At 41.4% G+C, this 16305-nt stretch overlaps 1 protein-coding gene across 1 annotated transcript in view; it reads left to right on the forward strand.

The window, feature by feature from the left end:
* The window catches only part of CERKL (ceramide kinase like), a 70531-nt gene that overhangs the window by 45882 nt on the left and 8344 nt on the right, over positions 1-16305 (forward strand). The window contains exons 6-11 of the mRNA XM_015406079.1: positions 4269-4343; positions 7656-7833; positions 8452-8493; positions 11131-11161; positions 11240-11253; positions 12346-12450. Coding sequence (XP_015261565.1) covers positions 4269-4343; positions 7656-7833; positions 8452-8493; positions 11131-11161; positions 11240-11253; positions 12346-12450 — 445 coding nt within the window. The remainder of the gene's footprint in view (positions 1-4268; positions 4344-7655; positions 7834-8451; positions 8494-11130; positions 11162-11239; positions 11254-12345; positions 12451-16305) is intronic.

Consider the following 16305-nt stretch of genomic DNA (forward strand, 5'->3'; position numbering starts at 1 on the left):
ATGAAAAGCAACATGAAGCTGAATGGGATATTATTTAATTTTTTCATATTAATTTATAATTTATAATTTAATTATTTGATTTTTAAAAACTTACTTCTGGTTCCATTTCAAGTGTTTGTAAAGGAGCAAACCAGGTGCAAAAGCCTTCTATATTATGCTGGCTTAAGAGCTCTCCATGAACACTATATAAATATTTATAGTAGTAGCAAACTAGTCCTCTTTTGTACCCGGCTGGAAGCCTTCAATTTTAAATTTGGCTGGCAAAATGCTCTCTACAACAAACTGGACCCCAGACTCTATAAAGAAAACTGTTCTAATTAATTCCATGCAGCTGCATGTTGGACATCTCTTTCATAAAGCACACATTAACAAGGTAGGCTGAACCTCTGTGTAATATACCACTTTTAAATTCACTTGTAATGTAATATTTTAAAGATATGGGCTCAATTTTTACATTTTAAATTGATTTTTACATTTTAAAATGATTGTCATCTTCAGTGTAAAGAGTCAGCGTTGGAGAATGCTTACAACAATGTCAGTGTCTCTTGTCTCTGATTCCTCTGGATTGATGGTTTCAACAAGGTGAACTTTTTCCAGAGTGGGGCAGTCTTCCCTCCCAGTTTTTCTTTCCTTGGCTCCTTATGGTGGACATGGGGATTCAGCTTTGGAAGGACCAGCAAACTCATGTAGTAGACCTACGCAGTTTGAGTCAAGGGGATGTCTGCCTTTCCTGTCCACTTGCAGTTTTACTCTGCTAGTGTATTGGTGTTGTTTTTTAATCATTATTCAAATATTTATATTCCACTGTTTCCCCAATGACCTCCCAAAAGTGGCTTACAGCATCATTCTCTCTCCTCCATTTTATCCTCACAACAACCAATGTCTGAGGTAGATCAAGCTGATAAAGTAAGTGACTGCCCCAAGGACACCCAACAAGCTTTCATGGCAGAGTGGGAATTCAAATCTAGCTCTGGCCAATTAAAGGGAGCTTTTCCAATCCCAGGCTTGGTCTGGGAAATTCTGGGAATGCCTTCCCCTTGGTGATCAGTTTAAAAGCCCTACCTGTCACCAAGTGGAGGTGCTTCCCAGAAGTAAAGGCTGCCCCAGCTCAGGACCTCCTAGAATGAAAAATCATAGTAACTTCCTGTTTTTCTCCCCCCCCCAAAAAAAACTTGCTTTATTAAAAAATTTATAGTAAGCTTTCTTAAGTCTTGAATAAATATTTTTGTATACTTACACTATACACTCTGTGAATTTTAGCTGTGTGGAGCAGTGATTTTTAAGAAATAGATTATGAGAATAAAACTCAGAGTAAAAGGCTAATGCTCAGTTCTTAAATTGTGAAAGTCAGAGTGTGCTACGTTTGGTGTACTGGGAGGTGACTGTACAGGGGTTAAGAGCGGCAGCCTCTGATCTGGAGAACCGGGTCTGATTCTCCACTGCTCCTCCAGCATGAAGCCTGCAGTGCTGGGTGACCTTGGACCACTCACAGTTCTCTCAGAACTCTCTCAGCCTCACCTACTTGGGGATTATTAGGAAGGGAATTGAAAACAAATCAGCCAGTATCATAATGCCCCTGCATAAATCAATGGTGCGACCTCATTTGGAGTACTGTGTACAGTTCTGGTCACCACACCTCAAAAAGGATATTATAGCATTGGAAAAAGTGCAGAAAAGGGCAACTAGAATGATAAAACTAGATTGGAACACTTTCCCTATGAAGAAAGGTTAAAACGCTTGGGGCTCTTTAGCTTGGAGAAACGACGGCTGAGGGGTGACATGATTGAAGTTCATAAGATTATGCGGGTTAGAACAGACAAAAGGAAGTACTTCTTCACCCAAAGAATGATTAACACATGGAATTCACTGCCACAGGAGGTGGTGGCAGCTACAAGCATGGACGGCTTCAAGAAGGAATTAGATAAGCATATGGAGCACAAGTCCATCAGTGGCTATTAGCCACAAGAAGACGGGGACGGCAAAGGATGAGATGGTTAGACAGTGTCATAGATGCAACGAACATGAAATTGAGCAAGCTTCAGGGGACGGCGGAAGACAGGAAGGCCTGGCGTGATCTGGTCCATGGGGTCGCGAAGAGTTGGACTCGACTGTGCGACTGAACAACAAAAATAGACAGGAACTCAGGCTGGGGCAAGTGATGCACTGTATTCTTGGTGCTTTGGGGGAAGGCAACAGTGGGAGGGCTTCTAGTGTCCTGGCCCCATTGCTGGGACCTCCTGATGGCACCTGGTATTTTTGGCCACTGTGTGACAGAGTGTTGGACTAGATGGGCCATTGGCCTGATCCAACACTGGCTTCTCTTATGTTCTTATGTACCTCACAAGGTGCCAGTTGTGGGGAGGGGAAAGTAAATGATTGTAAGCCGCTTTGAGACCCTTTAGGGTAGAGAAAAGCGGGGTATAAAAACCTTCTCTTCTTCTTCTTGGAAGAGTGTTTGATCTAGACGAAGGTAGGTTGTGTTGGGTCAACATATTACGCTGCTGTGGGGTGGTCAGAAATAAAGAGATCAGATGGGAGGAGGCTTGTGGGGGTCCTGTTAGCCATTCGGAATAGCGTTTGTTGCCATGGAAACTACTGCTGAGGAACTCAACAGAAGGATTTGGATAAAGAGGAGAAAAATGTGAAGGATATGAAAAAGCAGTTTAATTGCTATAAAACAAAGGGAAATTTATGTACCGACTGTAAATCTTACAGTCTTAAATCACTCAATCACATTAAATCCCTGCTCTCAGTTAATTTGTGGAGAATAAAATATTGTTATCAGCCTTAATTTCCATGATATTTTGGGCAAAGAATCACAGTGCTGGTGTGATTTTCATGAGACTTTTAGATATGCTTGACTAGGAAGTCATTACATCACATTTATCTGTTTGGATGTGGGAGACATTAACAGACTTATGAATATTCATGTTGTCTGGTTAATTAAGTTAATTGTTCTGCAGGAGTGCTTGCACTTCCAAGGACATTTTCCCCTACAATTTCTGTCTGGTAGCTTCATCATCATGCTTTACATGAACTACTGATACTTTTGTAAACATTCCTGTTCTTTCCCACCCTTTGGAAGAAAGAGTGCGAGCATTTCAGCATCTATATTTTATTGCTTGTGTAGTTAGTGAAAAAATATATACATTTAAACTAAGGCCATGTCTCAGCCCATCTTAAAATAGCCACAAATAAGCTGTCCTCTAATTGTGGCTGGGTTGTGCTGTCAGTGGGACAATGTGAAAGCCATTCGCCCTAAGAAATTTGTAGCCTTTATCAAAACAGTGATATTGTGATAGGCCTGAGAGCTAAGACAAAATAAAAGAGTTATCCAGAGCCTTCTGTTAAGCAGAGAAAGCCAATATGGTGTAGTGCTTAGACTGTAAGAGTAGAATCTTTCAGTAGACTGTAAGAGTAGGAGACCCATGTTCAAATCCTTACTCTACCATTTAAGCTCACTGGGTGACCTTGGGTCACTCAGCCTAACCTTCCTCACAGGGTTATTGTGAGGATAAAATAGGGGAGAGGCGAATGATAGAAGTGCATTGGGAGTAAAGCCAGGGTCTAAATGATATAAATAAGAAAATGTGTAATACAAAAGAGTCAGGGTTCATCTGTTTTCACAATAAATTCGATTCAGTGGTTCTTGGATCTTGGCATAGTATATATCTTACCAAGTAAAACAAACAAACAATTGGATCTGCAGGTGTAATAGTGCTACAGATCTAAGTATCTCTAATGGAATGCAAATCCCATAGGCCTTCCATTGTATCAAGATAGGTAGCCATGTTAGTCTGTCTGTAGCAATAGAAAAGGGCAAGAGTCCAGTAGCACCTTAAAGACTAACAAAATTTGTGGCAGCTGTAACGGTGCCAATTCACGAGTCACTGCTCACCTCTGTAGATACCGTTATATGTGTAGGATTTGACCATGGAATAGTCTGCAGAAGCTCACTCTTGTGGCAGGAAAGATAAACAGGAAAGGACAGAGTGTGGCTTGCTTTAAAGATTCCCTGGTAAGGATTCCACGAAAAATGTGTACCCCTTCTTGCAATATAATGAGCCATTCACAATTTTGAGAGGGAAAAGAATTTTAAGCCTTTCTGAGTATCTGATAGCCTGACACTTTCTACTTTGGAACAACCCTTTTATGTAAGAATTCTCACTCCAATCAACTCAAAATACTTAAAAAAATATTCAGAATGAAATATTGTCTTGTTGATGATACCAAATTCACGTTCTTTCCTTTCTGTTTAACATTTACAGGTTCCACAAATATTTTGGCGCATACTCTGAATGGAGTTCAACACATAACAACTGCAGCATTGAACATAATCCTGGGCAAGTGTTCTATATCACTGTATCAGAAGGTTTTAGAAAACACATTGATCATGATGGTGAATTTGCCGTTCTAATATTATATACCATGATTTAATAAGACAACATTAAATTTTCATATTGATATTAATAAGAGAAATAGAATTACATCTGGAACAGTTGTATGATTCAAACGCGGGAGTATCCCAGTAACGATAAAGTGTAAAGGGATCTGATTTATGCTTCCAATTTAACATTTTCTGGCTGTGCAAAACTTGATGCAAGTGAATGATAGCCAGAGAGTGTGATCCAGCTTGCAACAATGCCTCTCTAGGAATTGCAGGAAACTCCATGGTTTTACCATAGTTTCTGGTGATTTCTAGAGAGGCATGACATCACATTCCAGGGTTTCCCTGGAAGTTACATAATGCTGTCAGGCTGGCAAATCCCCCCCCCCCCCAAGTCCCCATTGCCTCCAGTCTCTTGCTGGTTGCTATTGTCTGGCAACCCTAGAGTTTACATAAGTAACATTTTTTTTTCATTATAATTGCTACTAAACCTTTTTTTCCATCTTTGGAGATAACCTTTTTAAAAACTTCTGACATTCGATTCATAGAGAATTGTATCTTTGGTGCATACACAATCTGTCTTTGGTACATTTGAGACTTGCTCCTTGCTTCTTGAACAGCTAGCTGCTCCAGTCAGGGTAAGGATGCAACCCAGTCCAGTGTAATGTCTCAGGGGTCTCTGAGTGCTGATTCACATATTTCAAAGTATGTCCCCTATATGGCTGACTGCCAAGAAGATTTTCATTCAGATGTACACGGTGAGCTGCTGTGGGAAAATTGGTCCCCCAAATGCACAGAGGCTTGATTTGTTTTGGAACCACAGTGTATGGTGCAAGTGGGCATAAGTCTTAACCCCTGTACTATTTTTTTTCTCATCTGATATGATCCCGGGGAGATGCTGTTTGCTATGTTGTGGAAATTTCAGTGCAGCAGTCAGTGAGGCCATTTCAGCAGCAAAGAAAAGAAGGCTTAAACCCCCTCTACTCCATGTGTCACGACCCCAGTCCAAACCAGACACCTGCACAACCCACAGTGTATGGTGCAAGTGGGCATAAGTCTTAACCCCTGTACTATTTTTTTACTCATCTGAAATGGTCCCGGGGAGATGCCGTTTGCCATGTTGTGGAAATTTCAGTGCAGCAGTCCGTGAGGCCATTTCAGCAGCATAGAGAAGACGGCTTAAACCCCCTCTTCTCCATGTGTCACGACCCCAGTCCAAACCAGACACCTGCACAACCAGGAATACATTTCCAAATACAGAACTCTGAAAGTTCTCGTGGTGGCCACAAGGATTTCATAAGGTGTGAATCAGTCCTGAGCAATGTTTCCCTCTAAGCTGTGGACCCTTTTTACTGTGCCTTCCATCATTGTCTCTTGCTTTGCTGCTGAGCTGGCCCTTGTGAAAGGGGGAAGTGTATGCATTCAGAAAACTGGAAGCATCAGGTCTGGTGGCTGTCTCTTTAATCTGGAATCCCTGGAAAATTCCCATTTCACCCCCTGCATATTGCCCCATAGGTGCCACATTCCAAATTCTGTTTCAGAGTTTTGAATTTCTACAGTCACTATCTACAGGTGAATTGTAACTTTTTTAAAAGTCTGAGTTGATCACTGGGAAAGTTAAAATTGGTGCATTCTTCCTCTATACAACACATTGCGGTAGTCTAATCTTGATTACAGTAACTATCTACAGGTTGATCACTGGAAAAGTTAAAATTGGTGCATTCATCCTCATACAACACATTGCGGTAGTCTAATCTTGATGTGAACAGAATGGACACTGGTCAAGGGAAGACTGCAGCTGGCACATAAAATAAAGTTGAGCGAAGGCAGTAAATGCCACAAGGGGGCCTGTGTTTGTTAGCGTGGATCTTAATTTCCAAGCTATGGTCTTGCTCCCTGAGAGGGAGGGCAACCATCAAGACTGACTCTGACTGGTAGTATTATCAACCAATAATTTCTTTTTCAGAGGAAGAACTACTTTACTCAGAGGAAGGTTCCTTAGGAATGATGCTGAGTGCTGATCAGAGTGGTAGAACTGGAATTGCCAGCCTTTCCTGGCAATTAAACCCCATCTTCTCTCTACCTATAAGTAATGGTTGTGAAAGTCTGTTCCAATGTATCTGAAGAAGTGTGTATGTACACGAAAGCTTATACCCAGAATTAAACTTTGTTGGTCTTAAAGATGCCACTGGACTCAAACTTTATTCTACTGCTTCAGACCAACACAGCTACCCACCTGAAATATGGTTGGTGAATGTCACAGAATTTCTCATGGGTAGAAGTCCATTAGAGCTGGATTCTTCAACCCATTAGAAAATTTAGTGAGCCCTTTTTACTCAAATGGGTGTTTAATGGGGGTGTGCATTTTTTTTCTCCGTATTTTTTGGTTCGGGTCTATTGGACCTAAAAAAAGTTGGTATTCCCAAAAACCCCAGATCCAATACTGGTCAAGTATTTGGATATGGGATTTTTCAGAAATCCTAAATTTTGGTGGGTCCAATAGACTCAAGCCGAAAAACACCAAGAAATTAAAAAAGCAGCAGCAAAGCCAATCCTGTGGAGAGAACTCTCCCCGTGGGCTCTGCTGGGCAGCCCAGTTTAAACAGGACTGCCCAACAGAGCTCAAGCTCTGCTGAGGTTCTGCTGGGCAGCCGGTTTTGCTGGTAATTCCCAAATATATCTAGGGTTTTTTTCGGGATTTTTTTTTGTTCTTCCAAAAGAAGAAGAAGAAGAGATTGGATTTATACCCTGCCCTTCACTTGGAGTCTCAGAGCGGCTTACAAACTCCTTCCTCTTCCCCTCCCCACAACAGGCACCCTGTGAGGTGGGTGGGGCTGAGAGAACTCTTGACAAAAACTGCTCTTTTTCAAGGACAGCTGTGCCAGAGCTTGTGACTGACCCAAGGTCACATCAGCAGGTGCAAGTGGAGGAGTGGGGGAATCAAACCCAGTTCTCCCAGATTAGAGTCCGCGCACTTAACCACTGCACCAAACTGGCTCTCAGTTTGGATACATTTGGGAAACCGAAATATTCCTGAAAAATACCGAGGAGGTGTTTTTCAGGTATACTTTTGGTTTGGGTAGACCCAAATGAACACCTCTAGTGCTTAATACTGACAGAGACATATATAAGGGCACTGGGTTTCTAAAGAATCATGTTAAGTTTTAATATGATGTTTAAAGCTAATGTTTCAATGTGATCACAATCTATCCTGAGCCCTATGGGGATTGTTAAAGAAAAAAACAAAATAATTTTGTTTACATTTCAGGACATCTTCAACCAGTAGACATATGTTCTTTCAGTAGTCCGACCAAACTGCTTCGCTTTGGTTTCTCTGCTATGTTTGGTTTTGGATCAAGGACTCTCGCTTTTGCTGAAAAGCATCGATGGATGCCTTCAGATCAGCGGAAAAATTTTGCTGTGATCAAGACACTGGCAAGCCTGAAGTAAGAGAGATTTATTTAATTTTTGAATCCTTCTTAGGATAAAAGGGCAGTTGTAGGATTTCTACCTAAACATGGCCTTTTAAAAAGGAAATATTAATTGAAATGTATAAGAGCATAAGAGAAGCCATGTTGGATCAGGCCAGTGGTCCATCCAGTCCAACACTTTGTGTCACACAGTGGCCAAAACCCAGGTGCATCAGGAGGTCCACCAGCGGGGCCAGAACTCCAGAAGCCCTCCCCCTGTTGCCCCCTAAGCACCAAGAATACAGACCATCACTGCCCCAGACATAGTGTTCCATCTGTACATTGTGGATAATAGACACTGATAGACCATATGTATATCCCGTCCCCTCTTGAAGCTGTATATGCTTGTAACCATCACTGCTACTTGTGGCAGTGAATTCCATGTGTTAATTACTCTTTAGGTATCAGCTTATACAAATCCAATAATTGTGTTTAGAGAACTTGAAAAAATATTGTTCAGATAATCTAGTCATTTACACTAATAATCAATACTAGTCTTCTAATATATCCGAACAATAAACATTATGTAAATATTTAAGGTTGTATGTAAGCATACATAAGATTTAGAGTGCCAGTTACTTCTCTTGTTCTCAGACCCGAAGATTGTGAATTATCATTCTTGCCTTTGATGTACTCGCAACAAACTGCCTCAGAGAAGGATGGGTAAGTAAAAATCAGCCAGGCAGTCACAAATTAACAGCTGTTTCAGTCCAGCTAGCACTTGTTGGGTCTAACTCCAGTTCCATTGATCTCAGTGAGATTTAAGTGTTGTTGGATCAGGTCCACTTGAATTTTTTTCAGAAATAACTTTTGAATGAAGGAAGTAATTAGATATTTGTCGTTACAGTTTTAAATTGTGATAGAAGCCATAAACAATGCAATCCTAAACACCATATCCATTGAAGTCATTGGGCTTAGAAGTGTGTAAGCTTGTTTAGGATTGCACTGTTAAAGTTGTCATTAGTATGCTTCTTGTAAATATACCTTACTAGGAAGTAGTTCCTACTTATTTCAGAGTAGAACCTGCTTTTAAAAAATACCATTATTAATATCAATATAAAACTTTGCCTCTGTTTACTGTTAGTTTTGGTTGCGTGCTTTAAACTTTGGGTTGGATTCTGCAAAGTGGTAATGAAACAATTTCTTACCATTTTAAATAGGTAATGTACATTACCATTATCAAGTAAATGCCCAAGGCGTGATGCAAGACTTGCATAATGTTGGCTATTTTGTTTGTTCTGTCCCCCGCCCCCCCATGGAAATGAACTCAAACTTTGCAAAGTCTGTAATTATTCTTCTGAAGACATACCTTATGTGTATTCTTCTAACTCTTCCACTTTGCTCTCCCCCTCTCCCTATACTCCAGTTGCAGCCTTGTCGAGTATCCTCCAATTGTGCATTATTTCCAGTTCCTTTGTTTTTATGCAGGAATGATTGGTCTTGTCTTCTCTGTGCCCTTGACTGTGTGGCTATCATGTCTATTTATCTGTCTGATTGTCCTGAGGATGTATGTCTCTGTACAGGATTAACCCACTCAGTCCAGTCCAGGAATGCGAGGGAACCCTGCACTTTCAGCACATTAAACAACACTCTATACCATCTCTGGTTTTCAGAACAATTTGCCACCAGAATCTCTTTCTATAGTCTCTGCCTTAGTTGGCATCTGGGGTTTACACATCAGCAGCTCTACTTAGAGATGCACACTTTATTCTTAATATGGTAGCTTGGTGTGGTCAGTGTCAGCCACAGGATTTAGTCTTGGAGTTTAAGTTACACATCAGAAACAATTAGAAATAAGAATGATCTTTATTCAGTACAGAGCATAGCAACTAGACTATTAGGATACAAAAATAACAAAGGCTATGGCTATTTGCCATAACTACACATTAATGAGATTCATAGTTACCACTTGGATTGTCCAGAGTCCATGTGAGTACCAAGAGATCTTGAGGAGAGATCCCATCTTACACAAGTATGAAATCCAGTTCACAAAGCAGCTCTTTGTTTCCCAAAAGACAGCATTTCAGGTGCAATAAACAGACAATGGCAAGAGGAGAGAAGAGAGCAAGAGAGATTACTCCCATATGGACTAACGGAATTATACCCCAATCTAGTCATAATTAGCCGTGGCCATTCAGCCAATCACGAGCAGCAGGGGTGTGTGGCCAATTGCTGGTTGCCATGGTTGTCAGCATCAGGTAGATGAGGATTGGTTAGAAGTTTGGGGACCCTGCCTGCAGTCAGGTGACCCAAACCCTAGCATCTTCATTGTGTACGTGACATGCTGCATGTGGGCCCTATTGTGGAGCCTTGCAGTCTAGAGCTTAGCAGAAAGGTGTGAAGGAATGTGGGTTATAAAGTTGCTCAGGCCATCTGGCCTCACCATTTGGCTTGCAACAGGAAATAAGGCACAGCTTGTCATCAGAATGTAATCACAGGAGAAGGCAGGAGACTTTTAGAAATCAATATTTCTATACACTCTCCCTCTATCAGTATGTGGCCTGGAAAATACCGATCTGCTTTGTGAAATAGGCAAAACATGTTGAGAAATATGTCTCCTGTGGCTCATTCTCTGCTGAGCCATTTCCTTCCTCAGGTCCCTCTTGTATAGCTTCTGGTTTGGGAGTAGAACCTGTTTGGGAGCTCACCAAACTGCTCCTCTGCATCCTCCTCCTCAGGTTGCCGTCTTCTAGCTTTGTAAAACACTATGGAATAACAAGTTAGACTAATACAAGTTCAACAAAGCATGGCAAAGCAAAGTCCAAATGAATTTTGAACAGCATGTTACACAACCTTCATAGGCTTTTGGGCATCTCAACACTCAGACTCCTGAGAATTACGAGGAAGGGAGGGCAGAGTGAGGACAGGCCTTTGGAAATCTCAAGACATGCTCAAAGCAGGCAGGCCCTAAACAGGAAGGCTACTTATGGCCTTAAAAAAACTGCTCAAAAAGTTAAAGCTGTTCCCCAACCTGCCTTCCTCTTTGCCTTTTCTATATTTCCCTTGGGCAGGGGCAGTACCATGGTAGTATGTCACTCCTAAGGAGGTGGAGACAGAGGTGTGACTTAATTTTTCCCTCTTAATTTTTTACTTTGGCACCCAGACTGCTAAACCCAAGCCCGTAACATCTTCCCAGTATCTCAAAACAATGTGTTGGTCGAGTTCTTATCAGTCATGAGACTGGTTGACTTTGTCAGAGTTGCAGGTGTTCACCTGTGTCCTGGGGACTATATGCTGTCTCAGAAATCAGCAGTGCATTCTGGAGACTTCCAGTGATGAGTTTCAGGCTAGGGTTCAAGGAAAAGTACAGGAGTATAGCATGAGTGTGCATACAAACAGTCCGTGGGGGGGGGGGGCTGTTCTCCTTATGTGTGGAACCCAGTCCTGTGCAGACTGGTTCTCATGGCATCTCAGCAGCAGTTGGCAAAGTTTCTATCCCAGTCAACACACCAGTTTCTGGGCTCCTTGACTGAATCCACAAGCTTTCCCAAAGCCACTGGTGCAATCCCACAAAATAGGATCAAAATCCAGCAATTTTTAAATTTATTTTTATTTATGAAGCTAAAAACAAATAAATCTCTGTTTATATATGGAGCTTAGATGGAATAGGGATTAAGTATGTTTACTTTTTGAAGATATCAATAAAATGGTAGAAAAATGGCAAATGAAGTATACTATATTTTGGTGAGATATTATGAATTCTGTACCCTAATTAATCTTTAAAATTAAAAAATTAAAAATCCAGCAATCCATGCTTTTCCTCACCCCTTATCATATAGGGCCAAACACAGTTGAGGTCCTCTGGTGGGAGGGGTATTCTGTTGTAAAATTCCATTTGGACAAGATTAGAAAAGCACAGGTAAGTTGCCCCCCTGAATGAACACTTTCAAATCAAGAGGAGCTTTTCCAGCATTTATAGCTACTTGTTGTTAGATGTTCCTCATGGAATGTTCAACAATCACTTGGTACTGTATCACTACAGTTTCAGCAAAAGTCACAATTTCTGATGGCAAACTACACAGAGCCACGGTCCAAAGTCCATTTTATTTGAAGTTGGAAGCTGTAACTGTGTCAATTCATGGCCAAAAAAGTGATTACACATAACATACCTGGAAATGTATGATTCTGATTGACCTGTTTGGAAGAATTACAGAGGGAAGTTTGAGTTTTGGTGCAAAACATCTTGCATTATGCCTTGTGCAAGTGAACATTTTAGTTGGGATAGAAGAAGAATCACTCAGCATGAGCCAGTATTGATGAAGTGGGATCCAACTCTCTTGAGTTAAAAGCTTTCTCCCCCCCCCCATTAACACATCACATTTTTAATTAATGTGTTATTTTACATCCTTTACTGCCCTTACTTATTCATTTTTTTATTTTAGAAAGATGCAAGAAAGGCTTAAATCTGGTAAGTGTTCAAGTTTAATCACTTATAACAGGGAATTAGATATGCTTGAAGTAATGAAGTGTGATGTTATATTTAGACAGCCAGGATCAGTGGGACAGGATCCAGGGTCACTTCCTGAACGTGAGCATTATGGCAATCCCTTGTCTATGTTCAATGGCACCAAGAGGCTTGGCTCCTAATACCAGGTCAGTAAGGGTTTAGAGAATTACAGTAATGTCTCTCAATTCTGACATCTGATTGTAAAAACCTTGCTTTCCCTAGAATGCGTGCCTGCGTCATGAGCAGTCTAGACCCGCTGAGGCTGGGGGAAGGGGGATGCAGAGGCTAGAGCGGGATGGCAGCGGACTCCTCTAATCCGAGGAACTGTAATCAGTTTGTGGATCAGGCACATAAGGTCAAGTCATCTAACTAGAATAATCATTGGATAATTACAGTGATTAAATTAGTTTACAAGTCTGACTTAAGTGGTAGTCATCTAGTAATAATCTCCCTGGGGCTTTGCTAATAGGAACTCGGTTCTTTGGATTTGACTGATTGATTTCAATTTATTGTTAAGACTTAATCGCCACAACAAATAAAAATATTAAAGCTGCAGTAAAAAAAATGATATACAAAAAGAAATGCAGCACAATGCAGGGCCAGGATCATGTATAACCAGTAAAGCAATCAACTCTCTTATTGTCAGGGAATCTTTGACACTATCTGACTGCAACATTTGTAAAAACAGTTACTTTGACTGTGGCCTGACCAAAATCTACTGCTTTGCTTTAGCATATGATATACCTTAACTCACAGGGAATTTTTCTGATGACTATATATAAGCATCAGTTAGAGCTGTATTAAAATAAAAGATTTTAAAATACAGGATATATATAGTGTGTGTGCTGATAATTTTTAAGAAACCATTTTGCTTATTGACTATTAATTTTTCATTTATATTGTGCTAGATTACAAAAGTAAACATATATAAATATTTAAACATATAGACATACAAAGTAAAATGACTACAACAAATTTACTCAAAATAAGCCCCCCCTAGGCTGTAGAAGCCATTTTCGTGTGTCTTATATAATGTTCCATGAATATTCCAGTTGTTCTGTCTTCATTAGACTTCATCATTGCAGTATATTTTAATTTCATGAAGGTTTACCTGGCAGTTCCTGTTGTTTCCATTTCTGCACAAAAGATTGTCTAGCAGCATTTTGTTTAAAATTTTTTTATAAATAAATAATAAAATACCAAGGAGCCAGTTTAAGATTATCCAAAAATGGAAAATTTTCCATAATTTGATTATTTTGAGTTAATGCATTTCACGTGTTCCCTACCCTCACGAAATGGCCCAGGAATCAAACTTTGCTTACAGCATTTATTTCACATGAAATTCATAGTTTAAATAAATAAATAAATAAATTGTTTAATACAATTATATAATAACAACAATATATAATTCCTCCTGGCAAAGAAAATAACTTGTAGTAGCTCTTTAAAAGTGTGTACTGAATAATAGATATATTCTAGACCAGGAATGTTAAAATTAAGTTTGGGGACCTTTTCTAAGCCCCTTAGAGGCCCTTTCCCTAATGTGGTTTGGAGCAGCTACCACATACACTCCTCGAAGAGCTAACTAATTTTCTTTGTGTATGTGTGGCCGAGAAGTTGATGATTTTAGAAGGATAGAGGTGCTGCCGTGTTAACAGCTACTACTGCAAACTATAACATCCCATTTCCAGGGAACAAGTATGCACATAACCCCTGGTTAGCTACTGGGTATGGAAATTGGTTACCAGACTCATTTGAGTGTATCATCTCGATTTAAATGTTTTTGCTGACAAGGCAGCTTTGGAGAAGGAATATACCTCTTAAACTAGGATTTCTTACATAATTTGGTCTTCTGGATATGCAAGTCATGAAAGATAGTGTCAAGCATTTCTATTTATTTATTTATAGGTTCAATTTACACCCCGCCCACCCGGCTACGCGGGCTCAGGGCGGCTTACACGGAGGCATACGCCAATATAATACATAGTTAAAACCATTTAAAATATCAACAATACAATAACATTATTATTAATAAAGTGCTCTAGTTGTTCTCACATGATATTTCCCAACATGATATTTCCCAAGATGGTGGATTACAGCTGCTCTGCCAGTTCAGCGTCATCTGCTCCGGAGAACGCTGATGTTCCTTATTCCAGGGCCAGGCTAAGATGGAACAATAATGATTATCATACACCTGGCGGAAGAGCTCCGTCTTGCAGGCCCTGCAGAACTGTGCAAGGTCTCGCAGGGCCCGGATCTCCTCCGGGAGCTCATTCCACCAGGTAGGAGCCGCCACTGAGAAGGCCCTGGCCCTGGTAGCAGCCAGCCTGGCCTCTTTGGGGCCTGGCATTGCCAGAAGGTGTTGCGCCCCAGACCGTAGTGCTCGCGGGGGAACGTATGAGGAAAGGCGGTCCCTCAGGTAAGCTGGACCCCGACCATATAGGGCTTTAAAGGTAAGAACCAGCACTTTGAAGCGAATCCGGTACGCTATTGGCTGATAAAGAATTGACTGATTATTTCCAAATGTAACATAACATTTAAATCATGATAGGCTATGTCCGAAGACCTGCTTAAACTCAATTAAGGGGCATGTGATAGCCCAGTGGATTTGTTTGTACTTTAGATGAAGGAGGATGTCTAAATCCTCCCCCCCCCAATTGCTGTATCACAAATCTGTTCTGTCTCTCCACCGTGAAACAGTGTTTTATGATGGGGCAAGTTGCCCTCAGTTTGATTCAGATCCAGGAGTGTTTCTCTCAGAAATCTTGGAAATTGTTTCTATAATAAAAGTACCGTATTTTTTGGACCATAAGACTCACTTTTTCTTCCAAAAAAAGTGGGAGGAAAAGTGAGTGCGTCTTATGGACCAAAGGTTCAGAATATTTTCCCCCCTGTTTTCCTCCTTTAAAAACTAGGTGCGTCTTAAGGTCAGGTGCGTCTTATGGTCCGAAAAATACGGTACTGCTTCGCATTTCACACTAGGTGCTCCTCCCCAAAACCTTCAGAAGCACAAGTTTGTGTGAAGTAAAGCCTGCTTGCTCAAGCCTTTCTGCCTAAAGAGCATCTTTTAGGTTTGCTGGGGTGACATAGGAATGCTTGGGACAAAATTCCCAACACTATCACTAGAAATACCACACTTCTGTACTTGTACGGATCACTGTTACAAAACAAACACATTGGCTTATGTCCCAGGTAGATCTTCATTAACAGAAGACACTTCTACTGGGAGGGATGGGATTTATCTGTTGATGGACGGCCGGGCATTAGGGGCCGTGGTTGGATGGTTGCAGCAGAGCCGGCTGAAATTAAATCCAACAAAGACGGGGGTCCTGTACCTGAGCTGTGGGAGTATGGTATCGGGAATCCAACTCCCAGTGCTCAGTGGGGTGTCATTAGCACGATCATTGAGGGTGAGGAGCCTTGGGGTGATCCTGGATCCCTCGCTTTCTGTGGAGGCCCAGGTCACCACAGTTGCCAGATTGGCCTTTTATCATCTTCAGCAGATCAGGCAGCTGGTTCCCGATCTCACCTTTCAGGACTTAGCTACAGTGATCCACGCAATGTTCACTTCCAGGCTGGATTATTGTAACTCGCTCTACATGGGGCTACCCTTGAACCTGATCCAGAAACCACAACTAGTACAGAATGCAGTGGCACACCTGCTGACAGCAACGCCTGTGCGGGTGCACATCCAGCCAGTGCTTCACCGACTGCATTGGCTGCCAATTGAATATCAAATCCGGTTCAGGATAATGGTATTGATCTTCAAAGCCCTACGTGGTCTGGGACCAGCATATCTACGGGACCACCTCTTCCCATATGTGCCCCGGGGAGCCTTGCACTCCACGGATCAACACCTCCTGCATAATCCTTGGCCCAAGAGACACCTGCTTAGCCTCAACCAGGGCCAGGGCTTTCTCAGCCCTGGCCCCAGCCTAGTGGAACATGCTCCCATCTGAGATTAGAGCCCTGCAGGATCTATTACAGTCCCGCAGAGCCTG

This window comes from Gekko japonicus, unplaced genomic scaffold (assembly GCF_001447785.1).
Source record: "Gekko japonicus isolate JY-2015 unplaced genomic scaffold, Gekko_japonicus_V1.1 scaffold630, whole genome shotgun sequence".
NCBI classification, from domain to species: Eukaryota; Metazoa; Chordata; class Lepidosauria; order Squamata; family Gekkonidae; genus Gekko; species Gekko japonicus.